The following is a 20,025-nucleotide window of genomic DNA, read 5'->3' as shown; positions in this document are numbered from 1 at the left end:
CATTGGTAATAATATAATTTAATAACACATTGGTAATAATATAATATAATAACACATTGATAATAATAGAATAATATAATAACACATTGGTAATAATATAATAATATAATAACACATTGGTAATAATATAATAACACATTGGAAATAATATAATAACACATTGATAATAATATAATAACACATTGTTAATAATATAATAACACATTGGTAATAATATAATACAATAACACATTGATAATAATATAATAACACATTTGTAATAATATAATATAATAACACATTGGTAATAATATAATATAATAACACATTGATAATAATATAATAACACATCGATAATAATATAATAATATAATAACACATTGGTAATAATATAATAATATAATAACACATTGGTAATAATATAATAACACATTGGTAATATTATAATAATATAATAACACATTGGTAATAATATAATAACACATTGGTAATAATATAATAATATAATAACACATTGATAAGAATATAATAATATAATAACACATTGGTAATAATATAATAACACATTGATAATAATATAATAACACATTGATAATAATATAATAACACATTGGTAATAATATAATATAATAACACATTGATAATAATATAATAACACATTGATAATAATATAATAATATAATAACACATTGGTAATAATATAATATAATAACACATTGGTAATAATATAATAACACATTGATAATAATATAATAACACATTGGTAATAATATAATAACACATTGATAATAATATAATAACACATTGATAATAATATAATAATATAATAACACATTGATGATAATAATATAATAATATAATAACACATTGGTAATAATATAATATAATAACACAATGGTAATAATATAATAACACCTTGATAATATTATAATAACACATTGGTAATAATATAATAACACGTTGATAATAATATAATAATAAAATAACACATTGATAATAATATAAAAACACATTGGTAATAATATAATAACACATTGGTAATAATATAATATAATATAATAACACATTGGTAATAATATAATATAATAACACATTGATAATAATATAATAACACATTGATAATAATATAATAACACATAGATAATAATAATAATAATAAAATAACACATTGATAATAATATAATAACACATTGGTAATAATATAATAACACATTGGTAATACTATAATATAATAACACATTGGTAATAATATAATATAATAACACATTGGTAATAATATAATAACACATTGATAATAATATAACAACACATTGATAATAATATAATAACACATTGGTAATAATATAGTACCACATTGATAATAATATAATAATATAATAACACATTGATAATAATATAATTACACATTGATAATAATATAATAATATAATAACACATTGATAATAATATAATAATACATTGGTAATAATATAATAACGCATTGATAATAATATAATAATATAATAACACATTGATAATAATATTATAATATAATAACACATTGGTAATAATATAATAACACATTGGTAATAATATAATAATATAATAACACATTGGTAATAATATAATAATACATTGATCATATTGATAATAATATAATACATAATATATATTAGAGACAACACTGTTATACATAATATATATTAGAGACAACACTGTTAGAGACAACACTGTTATACATAATATATATTAGAGACAACACTGTTATACATAATATATATTAGAGACAACACTGTTATACATAATATATATTAGAGACAACACTGTTATACATAATATATATTAGAGACAACACTGTTATACATAATATATGTTAGAGACAACACACTGTTATACATGACATTTATTAGAGACAACACTGTTATACATAATATATATTAGAGACAATACACTGTTATACATAACATATATTAGAGACAACACTGTTATACATAATATATATTAGAGACAACACCGTTATACATAATATATATTAGAGACAACACTGTTATACATAATATATATTAGAGACAACACTGTTATAAGTTGAGAAGTATTTTATCTTTACACTTAGCTTAAACAGTCCTGTTTCTATTTCAGGCTGTAGTGCACTATGTAGGGAACAGGGTTCTATAGGACCCTGGTCTAAAGTAGTGCACTATGTAGGGAACAGGGTTCTATAGGACCCTTGTCTAAAGTAGTGCACTATGAAGGGAACAGGGTTCTATAGGACCCTGGTCTAAAGTAGTGCACTATGAAGGGAACAGGGTTCTATAGGACCCTGGTCTAAAGTAGTGCACTATGAAGGGGATAGGGTTCTATAGGACCCTGGTCTAAAGTAGTGCACTATGTAGGGAACAGGGTTCTATAGGACCCAGGTCTAAAGTAGTGCACTATGTAGGGAACAGGGTTCTATAGGACCCTGGTCTAAAGTAGTGCACTATATAGGGAATAGGGTTCTATAGGAAGGACCCTAGTCTAAAGTAGAGAATAGGGTGCCATTTGGAATGAATGACCACCAGGAGAGAGAGGAGTTGACAGAGTTTAGACCTCAAGTCCAGTCAATCTGATGAGACATGCAGACTGACTCAGACTGATTTCATGACTGATTTTGGAACCAATCAGTGCCTCCCATTTTTCCCTTCTTGACAAAGGCTTCTTGTATCAACTATTAAAGGAAATTGCATAATTTGATCCAACAGCTCTTATGGTAGTGCTGCCCATACCAATGAAATACCACAGATAAGTATTCCTTTGTTGAGAAAAGGTTAGATTTTATTAACAGAATAATGATCTAGCATGTGGGGTTGTACTTTCTTCTCCATCCTCTGGAATTATTACCTTCACATTGACATCATCTTCCCTCAATAACTTCAAATGAAGACTGGGGGTCAGCCTGATGAGCCAAACTACTCAGTAATCTCCTCCATGAAGACTGGGGGTCAGCCTGATGAACCAAACTACTCAGTAATCTCCTCCATGAAGACTGGGGGTCAGCCTGATGAACCAAACTACTCAGTAATCTCCTCCATGAAGACTGGGGGTCAGCCTGATGAACCAAATAAGTAATCTCCTCCATGAAGACTGAGGGATCAGCCTGATGAACCAAACTACTCAGTAATCTCCTCCATGAAGACTGGAGGTCAGCCTGATGACCCAAACTACTCAGTAATCTATCCATGAAGACTGGTTATCAGCCTGATGAACCAAACTACTCAGTCATCTCCATGAAGACTGGGGGTCAGCCTGATGAACCAAACTACTCAGTAATCTCATCCATGAAGACTGGGGGTCAGGAGCAAACTCATAATCTCCTCCATGAAGACTGGGGTCAGCCTGATGAACCAAACTACTCAGTAATCATCCTCCATGAAGACTGGAGGTCAGCCTGATGAACCAAACTACTCAGTAATCTCATCCATGAAGACTGGGGGTCAGCCTGATGAACCAAACTACTCAGTAATCTCATCCATGAAGACTGGGGGTCAGCCTGATGAACCAAACTGACTCAGTAATCTCCTCCATGAAGACTAGGAGGTCAGCCTGATGAACCAAACTACTCAGTAATCTCCTCCATGAAGACTGGAGGTCAGCCTGATGAACCAAACTACTCAGTAATCTCCTCCATGAAGACTGGGGTCAGCCTGATGAACCAAACTACTCAGTAATCTCCTCCATGAAGACTGGAGGTCAGCCTGATGAACCAAACTACTCAGTAATCTCCTCCATGAAGACTGGGGGTCAGCCTGATGAACCAAACTACTCAGTAATCTCTCCATGAAGACTGGAGGTCAGCCTGATGAACCAAACTACTCAGTAATCTCCTCATGAAGACTGGGGGTCAGCCTGATGAACCAAACTACTCAGTAATCTCCATGGAGACTGGAGGTCAGCCTGATGAACCAAACTACTCAGTAATCTCCTCCATGAAGACTGGGGGTCAGCCTGATGGACCAAACTACTCAGTAATCTCCTCCATGAAGACTGGGGTCAGCCTGATGAACCAAACTACTCAGTAATCTCCTCCATGAAGACTGGGGGTCAGCCTGATGAACCAAACTACTCAGTAATCTCCTCCATGAAGACTGGAGGTCAGCCTGATGAACCAAACTACTCAGTAATCTCCTCCATGAAGACTGGGGTCAGCCTGATGAACCAAACTACTCAGTAATCAGTAATCTCCATGAAGACTGGAGGGTCAGCCTGATGACCCAAACTACTCAGTAATCTCCTCCATGAAGACTGGGGGTCAGCCTGATGACCAAACTGACTCAGTAATCTCCATGAAGACTGGGGGTCAGCCTGATGAACCAAACTACTCAGTAATCTCCATGGAGACTGGAGGTCAGCCTGATGAACCAAACTACTCAACAATCTCCTCCATGAAGACTGGAGGTCAGCCTGATGAACCAAACTACTCAGTAATCTCCTCCATGAAGACTGGGGTCAGCCTGATGAACCAAACTACTCAGTAATCTCCTTCATGAAGACTGGGGGTCAGCCTGATGAACCAAACTACTCAGTAATCTCCTCCATGAAGACTGGAGGTCAGCCTGATGAACCAAACTACTCAGTAATCTCCTCCATGACTGGGGGTCCTCCATGACTGGAGGTCAGCCTGATGAACCAAACTACTCAGTAATCTCCTCCATGAAGACTGGAGGTCAGCCTGATGAACCAAACTACTCAGTAATCTCCTCCATGAAGACTGGAGGTCAGCCTGATGAACCAAACTACTCAGTAATCTCCTCCATGAAGACTGGGGGTCAGCCTGATGAACCAAACTACTCAGTAATCTCTCCATGAAGACTGGGGGTCAGCCTGATGAACCATGAAGACTGGCGATCAGCCTGATGAACCAAACTACTCAGTAATCTCCATGGAGACTGGGGGTCAGCCTGATGAACCAAACTACTCAGTAATCTCATCCATGAAGACTGGGGGTCAGCCTGATGAAGCAAACTACTCAGTAATCTCATCCATGAAGACTGGGGGTCAGCCTGATGAACCATGAAGACTGGGGATCAGCCTGATGAACCAAACTACTCAGTAATCTCCTCCATGAAGACTGGGGGTCAGCCTGATGAACCAAACTACTCAGTAATCTCATCCATGAAGACTGGGGGTCAGCCTGATGAACCATGAAGACTGGGGGTCAGCCTGATGAGCCAAACTACTCAGTAATCTCCATGGAGACTGGGGGTCAGCCTGATGAACCAAACTACTCAGTAATCTCCATGGAGACTGGGGGTCAGCCTGATGAACCAAACTACTCAGTAATCTCCTCTATGAAGACTGGGGGTCAGCCTGATGAACCAAACTACTCAGTAATCTCCATGGAGATTTGGGTCAGCCTGATGAACCAAACTACTCAGTAATCTCCTCCATGAAGACTGGGGTCAGCCTGATGGACCAAACTACTCAGTAATCTCCTCCATGAAGACTGGGGTCAGCCTGATGAACCAAACTACTCAGTAATCTCCTCCATGAAGACTGGGGGTCAGCCTGATGAACCAAACTACTCAGTAATCTCCTCCATGAAGACTGGGGGTCAGCCTGATGAACCAAACTACTCAGTAATCTCCTCCATGAAGACTGGGGGTCAGCCTGATGAACCAAACTACTCAGTAATCTCCTCTATGAAGACTGGAGGTCAGCCTGATGACCCAAACTACTCAGTAATCTCATCCATGAAGACTGGGGGTCAGCCTGATGACCCAAACTACTCAGTCATCTCCATGAAGACTGGGGGTCAGCCTGATGAACCAAACTACTCAGTAATCTCCATGGAGACTGGGGGTCAGCCATGCAGGATGACCCAAACCAAACTCAGTAATCTCCTCCATGAAGACTGGGGGTCAGCCTGATGAACCAAACTACTCAGTAATCTCCTCCATGAAGACTGGAGGTCAGCCTGATGAACCAAACTACTCAGTAATCTCCTCCATGAAGACTGGGGGTCAGCCTGATGAACCAAACTACTCAGTAATCTCCTCCATGAAGACTGGAGGTCAGCCTGATGAACCAAACTACTCAGTAATCTCCTCCATGAAGACTGGAGGTCAGCCTGATGAACCAAACTACTCAGTAATCTCCTCCATGAAGACTGGGGGTCAGCCTGATGAACCAAACTACTCAGTAATCTCCTCCATGAGAGTCAGCCTGGAGGTCAGCCTGATGACCCAAACTACTCAGTAATCTCCTCCATGAAGACTGGGGGTCAGCCTGATGAACCAAACTACTCAGTAATCTCCTCCATGAAGACTGGAGGTCAGCCTGATGAACCAAACTACTCAACAATCTCCTCCATGAAGACTGACGGTCAGCCTGATGAACCAAACTACTCAGTAATCTCCTCCATGAAGACTGGAGGTCAGCCTGATGAACCAAACTACTCAGTAATCTCCTCCATGAAGACTGGGGTCAGCCTGATGAACCAAACTACTCAGTAATCTCATCCATGAAGACTGGGGGTCAGCCTGATGAACCACTGGCGAAGCCTGATGAACCAAACTACTCAGTAATCCTCCATGGAGACTGGGGGTCAGCCTGATGACCCAAACTACTCAGTAATCTCCTCCATGAAGACTGGGGGTCAGCCTGATGAACCAAACTACTCAGTAATCTCCATGTGAAGACTGGAGGTCAGCCTGATGAACCAAACTACTCAGTAATCTCCTCCATGAAGACTGGAGGTCAGCCTGATGACCCAAACTACTCAGTAATCTCCTCCATGAAGACTGGAGGTCAGCCTGATGAACCAAACTACTCAGTAATCTCCTCCATGAAGACTGGGGGTCAGCCTGATGAACCAAACTACTCAGTAATCTCCTCCATGAAGACTGGAGGTCAGCCTGATGAACCAAACTACTCAGTAATCTCCTCCATGAAGACTGGAGGTCAGCCTGATGAACCAAACTACTCAGTAATCTCCTCCATGAAGACTGGAGGTCAGCCTGATGAACCAAACTACTCAGTAATCTCTGGATGAAGACTGGGGGTCAGCCTGATGAACCAAACTACTCAGTAATCTCCTCCATGAAGACTGGAGGTCAGCCTGATGAACCAAACTACTCAGTAATCTCCTCCATGAAGACTGGAGGTCAGCCTGATGAACCAAACTACTCAGTAATCTCCTCCATGAAGACTGGGGATCAGCCTGATGAACCAAACTACTCAGTAATCTCCTCCATGAAACTGGAGGTCAGCCTGATGAACCAAACTACTCAGTAATCTCCTCCATGAAGACTGGAGGTCAGCCTGATGAACCAAACTACTCAGTAATCTCCTCCATGAAGACTGGAGGTCAGCCTGATGAACCAAACTACTCAGTAATCTCCTCTATTAAGACTGGAGGTCAGCCTGATGAACCAAACTACTCAGTAATCTCCTCCATGAAGACTGGAGGTCAGCCTGATGAACCAAACTACTCAGTAATCTCCTCCATGAAGACTGGAGGTCAGCCTGATGAACCAAACTACTCAGTAATCTCCTCCATGAAGACTGGAGGTCAGCCTGATGAACCAAACTCCTCAGTAATCTCCTCCATATAGCCTGACTCTCACACACATTTAAACAAACACTTATTCTGTATATTTATTGATCATTTAATTAATACATTTATAATTAGTAGGTTTTGTTTTCTGTTTTAACAACCCATTTTTATTTTTGTCCTCCTGTATTGAGCGTAGTTTGTTTTTACGGTGGTTTTTATATCTGCCCTTCCAACCACACCGTTCTCTGTATTGTTGTCTATCACTTGGTTTTTTTGGTGCAAATCAATACATTCTCCAGCTCCCCAGAGCTCAATGGAAATATCAATCAATAATAAATCAATGTTGATTTTGTCTTGTGCACAGGACAGCTAAATGCTTCCAAGCTCTTGCTCAACAACGCAGTGTTCAATATCAGAGGTAAGAAACAGATGATCCTGAGTAGATCTTAAAAACCATAAAATCAATCCTAGGTCAAATGATAAAACACGAGAAATAAAACACCCGAGCATGTATGCTATATACACTGAACAGCACTTCCCCAGATCAGGTGCTGCTCTGTGTGTGAACAGCACTTCCCCAGATCAGGTGCTGCTCTGTGTGTGAACAGCACTTCCCCAGATCAGGTGCTGCTCTGTGTGTGAACAGCACTTCCCCAGAACAGGTGCTGCTCTGTGTGTGAACAGCACTTCCCCAGAACAGGTGCTGCTCTGTCTGTGAACAGCACTTCCCCAGAACAGGTGCTGCTCTGTGTGTGAACAGCACTTCCCCAGAACAGGTGCTCCTCTGTGTGTGAACAGCACTTCCCCAGATCAGGTGCTGCTCTGTGTGTGAACAGCACTTCCCCAGAACAGGTGCTCCTCTGTGTGTGAACAGCACTTCCCCAGATCAGGTGCTGCTCTGTGTGTGAACAGCACTTCCCCAGAACAGGTGCTGCTCAGTGTGTGACTATTATCATGATCACCAACCAGGAAGAAATAGATGAACATGTTTCTGTCTGTCTCTGAGCAGTGATAAATACTGATTATTTTTCCCTGACTGACTGGCTGACAGGCTGACTGACTGGCAAACTAACTGAATGGCTGGCTGGCTAACTAACTGACTGACTGGCTGACTGACTGGTTGACTGGCTGACTGACTTACTGACTGGTTGACTGGCTGACTGACTGTTGACTGGCTGACTTACTGACAGACTGGCTGGCTGACTGGTTGACTGGCTGACAGACTTACTGGCTGACTGACTGACTTGCTGACTGGCTGGCTGTCTGGCTGTCTGGTTTACTGACATGCTGGCTGACTTCCCCAGTTTTACTATAGTGTAGTCTAGCCTGTATTGTAGTGTGCAGCCTGCCTGCCATCCTCCAGAGACCTACAGATGTTCTGACTGCAGGGAGCCTGGAGGCAGATGTAAAACCACTCGGACTGTGGACAGGGGTTCTGAGTCCCTGAGACAGGGACTTCTACACTAAGCTGTTTTATTATGTGTTAAGTTATGTGTTTGAGCAACTAACAGCATTAGGGTTTAATCTCTCAGAGAGCAGAGGAGGGGAGAGGGGAGAGGGGGAGGAGGAGGAGGAGAATCTCTCCAGGGGAGAAAGGGCTCAGCCCATGAATCAGACACCATCACAGGTTACACGGCCTGTTTCGTTATGTGATCTGATATCCTGATAGAACATCTCCTGATAGAACATCACCTGGTAGAACATCTCCTGATAGAACATCACCTGATAGAACATCACCTGATAGAACATCACCTGATAGAACATCACCTGATAGAACATCACCTGGTAGAACATCACCTGGTAGAACATCACCTGGTAGAACATCACCTGATAGAACATCACCTGGTAGAACATCACCTGGTAGAACATCACCCGGTAGAACATCACCCGATAGAACATCACCCGATAGAACATCACCCGGTAGAACATCTCCTGATAGAACATCTCCTGGTAGAACATCACCTGGTAGAACATCTCCTGGTAGAACATCTCCTGGTAGAACATCTCCTGATAGAACATCTCCTGATAGAACATCTCCTGATAGAACATCACCTGGAAGAACATCACCTGGTAGAACATCACCTGGTAGAACATCTCCTGGTAGAACATCACCTGGTAGAACATCACCTGGTAGAACATCTCCTGGTAGAACATCTCCTGGTAGAACATCACCTGATAGATCATCACCTGATAGAACAGATATTGTGTTTAATTTGTGCTCTGGGTGCCATGATGGTGATTGAGCAGAAGGATCTGTGTAAATCAGCAGAGTGAGATGTATCAACGTTGAACCATCTGGCTCTCGTTATATCACAACGGTTTATATCACAACGGTTTATGTCACAACGGTTTACATCACAACTGGTTTTATATCAGGCTGACGGTTTATGTCAAACGGTTTACATCACAATGGTTTTACATGGTTAACGGTTTTACATCACTGGTTTATGTCACAACGGTTTACTCACTGACTGGTTTTACATCACAACGGTTTATATCACAACGGTTTATATCACAACGGTTTATGTCACAATGGTTTATGTCACAACGGTTTATGTCACAACGGTTTATGTCACAACGGTTTATATCACAACGGTTTATGTCACAACGGTTTATGTCACAATGGTTTATGTCACAATGGTTTATATCACAATGGTTTATATCACAACGGTTTATGTCACAACGGTTTATGTCACAACGGTTTATGTCACAACGGTTTATGTCACAACGGTTTATGTCACAACGGTTTATGTCACAACGGTTTATGTCACAACGGTTTATGTCACAACGGTTTAGATCACAACGGTTTAGATCACAACGGTTTATATCACAACACTCAGTATACGTGAACCATCCTGGCTGAGAAGTGTCATGTTAAAACAGCAGTTTGGCTCTGTAAAACCTCATATGATTCTCATATCCCACAGAACTGGACTGGAACACAGAGACACTGTATCATTATATTAGCATGGTAGTGTCTATAAACTAGGCTCAAGCCTCTGCATCACAGCCTGAGTGGAACAGCCTGAATGCCGTCCAGCAGTGTGGAGGGATAAACTCATTAAAACACTGTCTATATTGTAGCAGGTTAATCAAAGCATTGGGTGACTGAAGAGCAGTATAGAAAACAGTGAAGCTGGTTCAGAACCCCAGTTTCTGTGTCAGCTGAGATTGCACCAATCAGATGTTAAAAACACTTCCTACCTTAATGTGGCGGTCTAGAAGCTGACCTGGTTAGAACTTCTGCTCTGCTAGAACATGTTCTGCTCACCTCTGCATCACCTGCTAGAACTATGTTCTGCTAGACAGTTCCTCTGCTGTCACTTCCTGCTACTGCTAGTATGTTCTGCTCACAGTTCCTCTGCTGTCACTTCCTGCTACTGGTATGTTCTGCTCACAGTTCCTCTGCTGTCACTTCCTGCTACTGCTAGTATGTTCTGCTCACAGTTCCTCTGCTGTCACTTCCTGCTACTGCTAGTATGTTCTGCTCACAGTTCCTCTGCTGTCACTTCCTGTTACTGCTAGTAACAGTTCCTCTGCTGTCACTTCCTGCTACTGCTAGTATGTTCTGCTCACAGTTCCTCTGCTGTCACTTCCTGCTACTGCTAGTATGTTCTGCTCAGAGTTCCTCTGCTGTCACTTCCTGCTACTGCTAGTATGTTCATCAGTTCCTCTGCTAGTCACTTCCTGCTAGCTGTTTTATTATGTGTATCTCCTGGTTTCAGAACTTCCTCTGCTGTCATCTTCCTGCTACTGCTAGTATGTTCTGCTCACAGTTCCTCTGCTGTCACATCCTGCCTGGTATGTTCTGAACATCCTCTGCTGTAGAACATCTCCTGGTATGAACATCTCCTGGTAGAACATCTACTGGTAGAACATCACACTTCCCTGCTAGAACATCTCCTGCTAGTATGTTCTGCTCACATTCCTCTGTTGAACATCTGCCTGCTAGTATGTTCTGAACATCCTCTGCTGTCACTTCCTGCTACTGCTAGTATGTTCTGCTAGAACAGTTCCCTGCTGTCACTTCCTGCTACTGCTAGAACATGTTCTGCTCACACTTCCTCTGCTGTCACTTCCTGCTACTGCTAGTATGTTCTGCTCACAGTTCCTCTGCTGTCACTTCCTGCTACTGCTAGTATGTTCTGCTCACAGTTCCTCTGCTGTCACTTCCTGCTACTGCTAGTATGTTCTGTAGAACAGTTCCTCTGTTGTCACTTCCTGCTACTGCTAGTATGTTCTGCTCACACTTCCTCTGCTGTCACTTCCTGCTACTGCTAGTATGTTCTGCTCACACTTCCTCTGCTGTCACTTCCTGCTACTGCTAGTATGTTCTGCTCACAGTTCCTCTATGTCACTTCCTGCTACTGCTAGTATGTTCTGCTCACAACTGTTGTACTTCCTGCTACTGTTTATGTTCTGCTCACAGTTCCTCTGAATTTCACTTCCACTACTGCTAGTATGTTCTGTCAGAACTTCCTCTGCTGTCACTTCCTGCTACTGCTAGTATGTTCTGCTCACAGTTTCTGCTGTCACTTCCTGCTACTGCTAGTATGTTCTGCTCACAGTCCTCTGCTGTCACTTCCTGCTACTGCTAGTATGTTCTGCTCACAGTTCCTCTTCACTCCTGCTACTGCAGTATGTTTGCTCACAGTTTTATGTCACTTCCTGCTACTGGTATTTCTGCTCACAACCTTTATCACTTCTGCTACTGGTATTTATGCTCACAGTTTCTGCTGTCACTTTGCTACTGGTTTTCTGCTCACAACTTCCTCTGGTTTCCTGCTACTGCTAGTATGTTTGCTCACACTTCCTCTGCTGTCACTTCTGCTACGGTTTTCTGCTCACACTTCCTCTGCTGTCACTTCCTGCTACTGCTAGTATGTTGCTCACACTTCCTCTGCTGTCACTTCCTGCTACTGCTAGTATGTTCTGTCACACTTTCTGCTGTCACTTCCGGTTTACTGCAGTATGTTTAGGCTCACAGTTCCTCTTGTCACTTCACTACTGCTAGTTTTATGCTCACAGTTTTGCTGTCACTTCCTGCTACTGCTAGTATTATGTCACACGGTTCCTCTGCTGTCACTTCCTGCTACTGCTAGTATGTTCTGCTCACAGTTCCTCTGCTGTCACTTCCTGCTACTGCTAGTATGTTCTGCTCACAGTTCCTCTGCTGTCACTTCCTGCTACTGCTAGTATGTTCTGCTCACAGTTCCTCTGCTGTCACTTCCTGCTACTGCTAGTATGTTCCTGCTGAGAAGTTCCTCTTGTCACTTTGGTTCTAAAACCTGCATATGATTCTGCATATCCCACAGAACTGGACTGGAACACAGAGACACTGTATCATTATATTAGCATGGTAGTGTCTATAAACTAGGCTCAAGCCTCTGCATCACTTCCCTACTGTGGAACAGCCTGAATGCTGTCACTTCCAGCAGTGTGGAGGGATAAACTCATTAAAACACTGTCTATATTGTGGTGCAGGTTAATCAAAGCATTGGGTGACTGAAGAGCAGTATAGAAAACAGTGAAGCTGGTTCAGAACCCCAGTTTCTGTGTCAGCTGTCACTTCCTGCTATTCTGCTAGATGTTAAAAACTGCTTCCTACCTTCCTCTGCGGTCACTTCCTGCTACTGCTAGTATGTTCTGCTCACACTTCCTCTGCTGTCACTTCCTGCTACTGCTAGTATGTTCTGCTCACAGTTCCTCTGCTGTCACTTCCTGCTACTGCTAGTATGTTCTGCTCACACTTCCTCTGCTGTCACTTCCTGCTACTGCTAGTATGTTCTGCTCACACTTCCTCTGCTGTCACTTCCTGCTACTGCTAGTATGTTCTGCTCACACTTCCTCTGCTGTCACTTCCTGCTACTGCTAGTATGTTCTGCTCACACTTCCTCTGCTGTCACTTCCTGCTACTGCTAGTATGTTTTTTCTTGCTCCCCACCTCCAGCTGTTGGACCTCTCTCTCTGTTAAAGAACATGTCTCTCCTCTGTCCCTCTAGGTGATGACGGGGACCAAAAGTGTGTCTTAATGCTGTCTTACCACCAGTATTGTTGCTACATATTCTCTGTACTGCGTTTCTGTCTGATTTATCCATGTTGTTAATCCCTGTCTGTCTTTCTCTCCTCTGTCCCTCTAGGTGATGACGGGGACCAGAAGCGTGTGTCGGTGCTGTCTTACCCCCAGTATTGTCGCTACCGTTCCCTATTGGCCCGGCTGAAAGAAAGACCCGCCTCTCTCCTCACCTCACAGGTGGTTCTGGCCCTGGGGGGCGTGACCTCACTCACAGACCACACCCATATCCTGTACTGCAGGGACACCTTTGAACACCCCACCCTCATCGACAACGACAATGTCTGTGATGAGTTCGGTGAGTGCCTGAAATATTACTACTGTACTGAAATACCCCCTGTTGTACTGATATGCTCTGTCCTGTCGAGTGTGACACTGTTCTCCACACTGACCCTGCTTGTCACTTCCTGCTTTGAGTAGGCAAATCACCAATGTTAACATGGGCTGATGTTTCCATGGTTTCCATGGCACTGAGTCCAATGCCACTGTATGGCAGGGTAGCCTAGGGGCGGCAGGGTAGCCTAGTGGTTAGAGTGTTGGACTCGTAACCGGAAGGTTGCAAGTTCAAACCCCCGAGCTGACAAGGTACAAAACTGTCGTTCTGCCCCTGAACAGGCAGTTAACCCACTGTTCCTAGACCAGTTAACCCACTGTTCCTAGGCCAGTTAACCCACTGTTGTTAACCCACTGTTCCTAGGCCATCATTGAAAAGAATTTGTTCTTAACTGACTTTAAAAAAATAAAAAAATGTTGCTGATGGTCCACATGATGGGGATGATAGTGCACTAAATAGGGAATAGGGTGCCATTTGGGACGCAACTCCCCTTAATGGCTGATTAACACAGCCTGCCTGGTCTCCTTCAGGTCCTCCTGCCTCCACATTCTATAATGCCTTGAGGGCTGATTAGCACAGCCTGCCTGGTCTCCTTCAGGTCCTTCTGCCTCAACATTCTATAATGCCTTGAGGGCTGATTAACACAGCCTGCCTGGTCTCCTTCAGGTCCTCCTGCCTCCACATTCTATAATGACATTGACAGCTAATGACCTTTAACCTCCAGAACTAAAAATTCCAACTGCCGTCAGCATAGTTACTGTAACCGTCTGTGTGTTGTTTCTCCAACATGAAGGATGATCCTTACCATGTATGTTGTGTGTGTTATTTGTATTGTATTAGCATGTCATTAGTGTGATATTGGTATAATATCAGGTCATATTATCGGGTCACCCTCTAGGTACAGGAGTCTAACGGTTTAACCAGGAGACTAAAGGGTTAACCAGGAGACTAAAGGGTTAACCAGGAGACTAACGGTTTAACCAGGAGACTAACGGTTTAATCAGGAGACTAAAGGGTTAATCAGGAGACTAAAGGGTTAACCAGGAGACTAAAGGGTTAACCAGGAGACTAAAGGGTTAACCAGGAGACTAAAGGGTTAACCAGGAGACTAAAGGGTTAACCAGGAGACTAAAGGGTTAACCAGGAGACTAAAGGGTTAACCAGGAGACTAAAGGGTTAACCAGGAGACTAAAGGGTTAACCAGGAGACTAACGGTTTAACCAGGAGACTAACGGTTTAACCAGGAGACTAAAGGGTTAACCAGGAGACTAAAGGGTTAACCAGGAGACTAAAGGTTTAACCAGAACATTCTCTGGTTAGGTACATGAGACTAACGGTTGAATGCTACAGCAGCAGCTGCTGCTGCCTATAGCTGGTCCTCAGACTGGGATCCCAATCAGACATTTACATCATTTACATTTAAGTCATTTAGCAGACGCTCTTATCCAGAGCGACTTACAAATTGGTGAATTCACCTTCTGACATCCAGTGGAACAGCCACTTTACAATAGTGCATCTAAATCATTAAGGGGGGGGGTGAGAAGGATTACTTATCCTATCCTAGGTATTCCTTGAAGAGGAATACAAGGAGAATAAGACAAGGAGACAGACAAGGAGAATAAGAAACAACTTTACAGCACACACAATGGAAATGGATTTCAGAGTGTGTACATGAAGACAGGAACATTTCTGGACCGTGTCCATATTCTGTTTGGAACGTGTTCTGTAGGACTTAGAAGATGTCAGCAGGGCTTGACGGGCATCTGCATGTTAACTGTCCCGATTGTCCCGATGGACTCCCTCCTGAGGGGTTTAAACAGTGTTTGGCTAGGGGTAACAGAATCCAATGAAACAACTGTGTAACGACTGATCTCAGCAGTATGAAGTCATTGTTCATGTTACAGAACTTCACCACACGCTGGGGTTCCAAAGAACACATTTCATTCTAGAACACATCAGAGACACCCTGAAGGAATCTCCTTTATCTTCAGAATGATGGTTAGTTGGCGGGAAATCGGCTGCATTTAGAGGAGCCATTTACTTCCAGCTAAAGTAACAGTTGTGTTTCCTAAATGGTATCGCATTCCCTATTTAGGGCCCTGGTCAACAGTAGTGCACTAGCCTATAGACCCTGGTCAACAGTAGTGCACTAGCCCATGGGCCCTGGTCAACAGTAGTGCACTAGCCCATGGGCCCTGGTCAACGATAGTGCACTAGCCCATGGGCCCTGGTCAACAGTAGTGCACTAGCCTATAGACCCTGGTCAACAGTAGTGCACTAGCCCATGGGCCCTGGTCAACTAGTGCACTACCCTATAGAACCTGGTCAAAAGTAGTGCACTAGCCCATGGACCCTGGTCAACAGTAGTGCACTAGCCCATGGGCCCTGGTCAACAGTAGTGCACTAGCCCATGGGCCCTGGTCAACGATAGTGCACTAGCCCATGGGCCCTGGTCAACAGTAGTGCACTAGCCTATAGACCCTGGTCAACAGTAGTGCACTAGCCCATGGGCCCTGGTCAACAGTAGTGCACTACCCTATAGAACCTGGTCAAAAGTAGTGCACTAGCCCATGGACCCTGGTCAACAGTAGTGCACTAGCCCATGAGCCCTGGTCAACAGTAGTGCACTAGCCCATGGGCCCTGGTCAACAGTAGTGCACTAGCCCATGGGCCCTGGTCAACAGTAGTGCACTAGCCCATGGGCCCTGGTCAACAGTAGTGCACTAGCCCATGGGCCCTGGTCAACAGTAGTGCACTACCCTATAGACCCTGGTCAACAGTAGTGCACTAGCCCATGAGCCCTGGTCAACAGTAGTGCACTAGCCTATAGACCCTGGTCAACAGTAGTGCACTAGCCTATAGACCCTGGTCAACAGTAGTGCACTAGCCCATGGGCCCTGGTAAACAGTAGTGCACTAGCCTATAGACCCTGGTCAACAGTAGTGCGCTAGCCCATGGGCCCTGGTCAACAGTAGTGCACTAGCCTATATACCCTGGTCAACAGTAGTGCACTAGCCCATGGGCCCTGGTCAACAGTAGTGCACTAGCCTATAGACCCTGGTCAACAGTAGTGCACTAGCCCATGGGCCCTGGTCAACAGTAGTGCACTAGCCCATGGGCCCTGGTCAACAGTAGTGCACTAGCCCATGGGCCCTGGTCAACAGTAGTGCACTAGCCCATGGACCCTGGTCAACAGTAGTGCACTAGCCTATAGCCCCTGGTCAACAGTAGTGCACTAGCCCATGGGCCCTGGTCAACAGTAGTGCACTAGCCCATGGGCCCTGGTCAACAGTAGTGCACTAGCCCATGGACCCTGGTCAACAGTAGTGCACTAGCCTATAGCCCCTGGTCAACAGTAGTGCACTAGCCCATGGGCCCTGGTCAACAGTAGTGCACTAGCCTATAGCCCCTGGTCAACAGAAGTGCACTAGCCCATGGGCCCTGGTCAACTGTAGTGCACTAGCCCATGGGCCCTGGTCAACAGTAGTGCACTAGCCTATAGACCCTGATCAACAGTAGTGCACTAGCTCATGGGCCCTGGTCAACAGTAGTGCACTAGTTTATGGGCCCTGGTCAACAGTAGTGCACTAGCCCATGAGCCCTGGTCAACAGTAGTGCACTAGCCCATGGGCCCTGGTCAACAGTAGTGCACTAGCCCATGGGCCCTGGTCAACAGTAGTGCACTAGCCCATGGGCCCTGGTCAACAGTAGTGTACTACCCTATAGACCCTGGTCAACAGTAGTGCACTACATGAGCCCTGGTCACAGTAGTGCACTAGCCTATAGACCCTGGTCAACAGTAGTGCACTAGCCTATAACCCTGGTCAACAGTAGTGCACTAGCCCATGGGCCCTGGAAGTAGTGCACTAGCCTATAGACCCTGGTCAACAGTAGTGCGCTAGCCCATGGGCCCTGGTCAACAGTAGTGCACTAGCCTATATTCCCTGGTCAACAGTAGTGCACTAGCCCCTGGGCCCTGGTCAACAGTAGTGCACTAGCCTATAGACCCTGGTCAACAGTAGTGCACTAGCCCATGGGCCCTGGTCAACAGTAGTGCACTAGCCCATGGGCCCTGGTCAACAGTAGTGCACTAGCCCATGGGCTCTGGTCAACAGTAGTGCACTAGCCCATGGACCCTGGTCAACAGTAGTGCACTAGCCTATAGCCCCTGGTCAACAGTAGTGCACTAGCCCATGGGCCCTGGTCAACAGTAGTGCACTAGCCCATGGGCCCTGGTCAACAGTAGTGCACTAGCCCATGGACCCTGGTCAACAGTAGTGCACTAGCCTATAGCCTCTGGTCAACAATAGTGCACTAGCCCATGGGCCCTGGTCAACAGTAGTGCACTAGCCTATAGCCCCTGGTCAACAGTAGTGCACTAGCCCATGGGCCCTGGTCAACAGTAGTGCACTAGCCCATGGGCCCTGGTCAACAGTAGTGCACTAGCCTATAGACCCTGGTCAACAGTAGTGCACTAGCTCATGGGCCCTGGTTAACAGTAGTGCACTAGTTTATGGGCCCTGGTCAACAGTAGTGCACTAGCCCATGGGCACTGGTCAACAGTAGTGCACTAGCCCATGAGCCCTGGTCAACAGTATATTGAGAACAGGGAGCCATTTGGGACATATGCCATCGTTGTAAAATCCTTTGGCTACAGAGTAACAACATCAATGTGTAGGAAGATCCAGAAGAAAAAGAAAATAAACTTTGAATGGAACGTCGTCATGAATACGGTGGCTCTGCCGTATCACACTGAATATGTGGACAACTACAAATACCTAGGTGTCTGGCTAGACTGTAAACTCTCCTTCCAGACCCACATTAAGCATCCCCAATCCAAAGTTAAATCTAGAATCGGCTTCCTATTTCACATCAAGCCTCCTTCACTGTTCATCCCCAAAGCCAACTCCTCCTTTGGCCGCCTTTCCTTCCAGTTTTCTGCTGCCATTGACTGGAACAAAATTTTAAAAAGCACTGAAGTTGGAGACTCCAAATCATGTGTTATGGCTTTTCAACCTCTGCCATGTCGTTGAGTCAGAACTGTCAATCTAATAGAACTCAAAGGGTTTTCTTTAATGGAAGCTTCTCTAATGTCAAACATGTAAAGTGTGGGGTACCACAGGGCAGCTCTCAATGCCCTCTACTCTTTTCTATTTTTACCAAATGACCTGCCACTGGCAATAAACAAAGCATGTGTATCCATGTATGCTGAGGATTCAACCATAAACACATCAGCAACCACAGCTAATGGAGTCACTGAAACCCTTAAGACAAAATCATTCCCTATGTTCTAAAGCTTTACTGCATCTGGTAATGAATGGTGTGGCCGTTGAACAAGTTGAGGAGACTAAATTACTTGGCGTTACCTTAGATTGTTAACTGTCATGGTCAAAATAAAAGATTCAATGGTTGTAAAGACGGGGATAGGTCTCTCCGTAATAAAGAGATGCTCAGTTTTTTTGACACCACACACCACAAAGCAAGTCCTGCAGCCTCTAGTTTTGTCTTATCTTGATTATTGTCCAGTCATGTTATCGACTGCTGCAAGGAAATACCTACACGACCGTTCAAAAGTTTGGGGTCACTTAGAAATGTCCATTAAAATAACATCAAATTGATCGGAAATACAGTGTAGACATTATTACTGTTGTACATTTCTTGAACTGAACTGTCAGCTTCATTATATAGTACCCGTAAAACACCGGTCTCAACGTCAACAGTGAAGAGGCGACTCCGGGATGCTGGCCTTCTAGGCAGAGTTCCTCTGTCCAGTGCCTGTGTTCTTTGCCCATCTAAATCTTTTCTTTTTATTGGCCAGTCTGAGATATGGCTTTTTCTTTGTATCTCTGCCTAGAAGGCCAGCATCCCGGAGTCGCCTCCTCACTGTTGACGTTGAGACTGGTGTTTTGTGGGTACTATTTAATGAAGCTGCCAGATGAGGACTTGTGAGCCGTCTGTTTCTCAAACTAGACACTCTAAGGTAGTTGTCCTCTTGCTCAGTTGTGCACTGTGCTGTTCTGCGAATAGAGTAGTACACAGCGCTGTACGAGATCTTCAGTGTCTTGCAAATTACTCACATGGAATAGCCTTCATTTCTCAGAGCGAGAACAGACTGAGCCTGTATTC

The 20,025-nt window shown here is 44.0% G+C and overlaps 1 protein-coding gene across 1 annotated transcript in view; it reads left to right on the top strand.

Moving 5' to 3' along the window:
* The window catches only part of LOC135513393 (AT-rich interactive domain-containing protein 5B-like), a 92,227-nt gene that overhangs the window by 64,552 nt on the left and 7,650 nt on the right, over window positions 1-20,025 (top strand). Inside the window, exon 4 of the mRNA XM_064936317.1 lies at window positions 13,633-13,981. Within this exon, the coding sequence (XP_064792389.1) occupies window positions 13,633-13,981 (349 nt within the window). The remainder of the gene's footprint in view (window positions 1-13,632; window positions 13,982-20,025) is intronic.

The sequence above is a fragment of the Oncorhynchus masou genome, chromosome 24, assembly GCF_036934945.1.
Source record: "Oncorhynchus masou masou isolate Uvic2021 chromosome 24, UVic_Omas_1.1, whole genome shotgun sequence".
Classification (NCBI taxonomy): Eukaryota; Metazoa; Chordata; class Actinopteri; order Salmoniformes; family Salmonidae; genus Oncorhynchus; species Oncorhynchus masou.
Note: the sequence above shows the minus strand (reverse complement) of the source record. Positions and strands in the feature narration are given on the sequence as shown.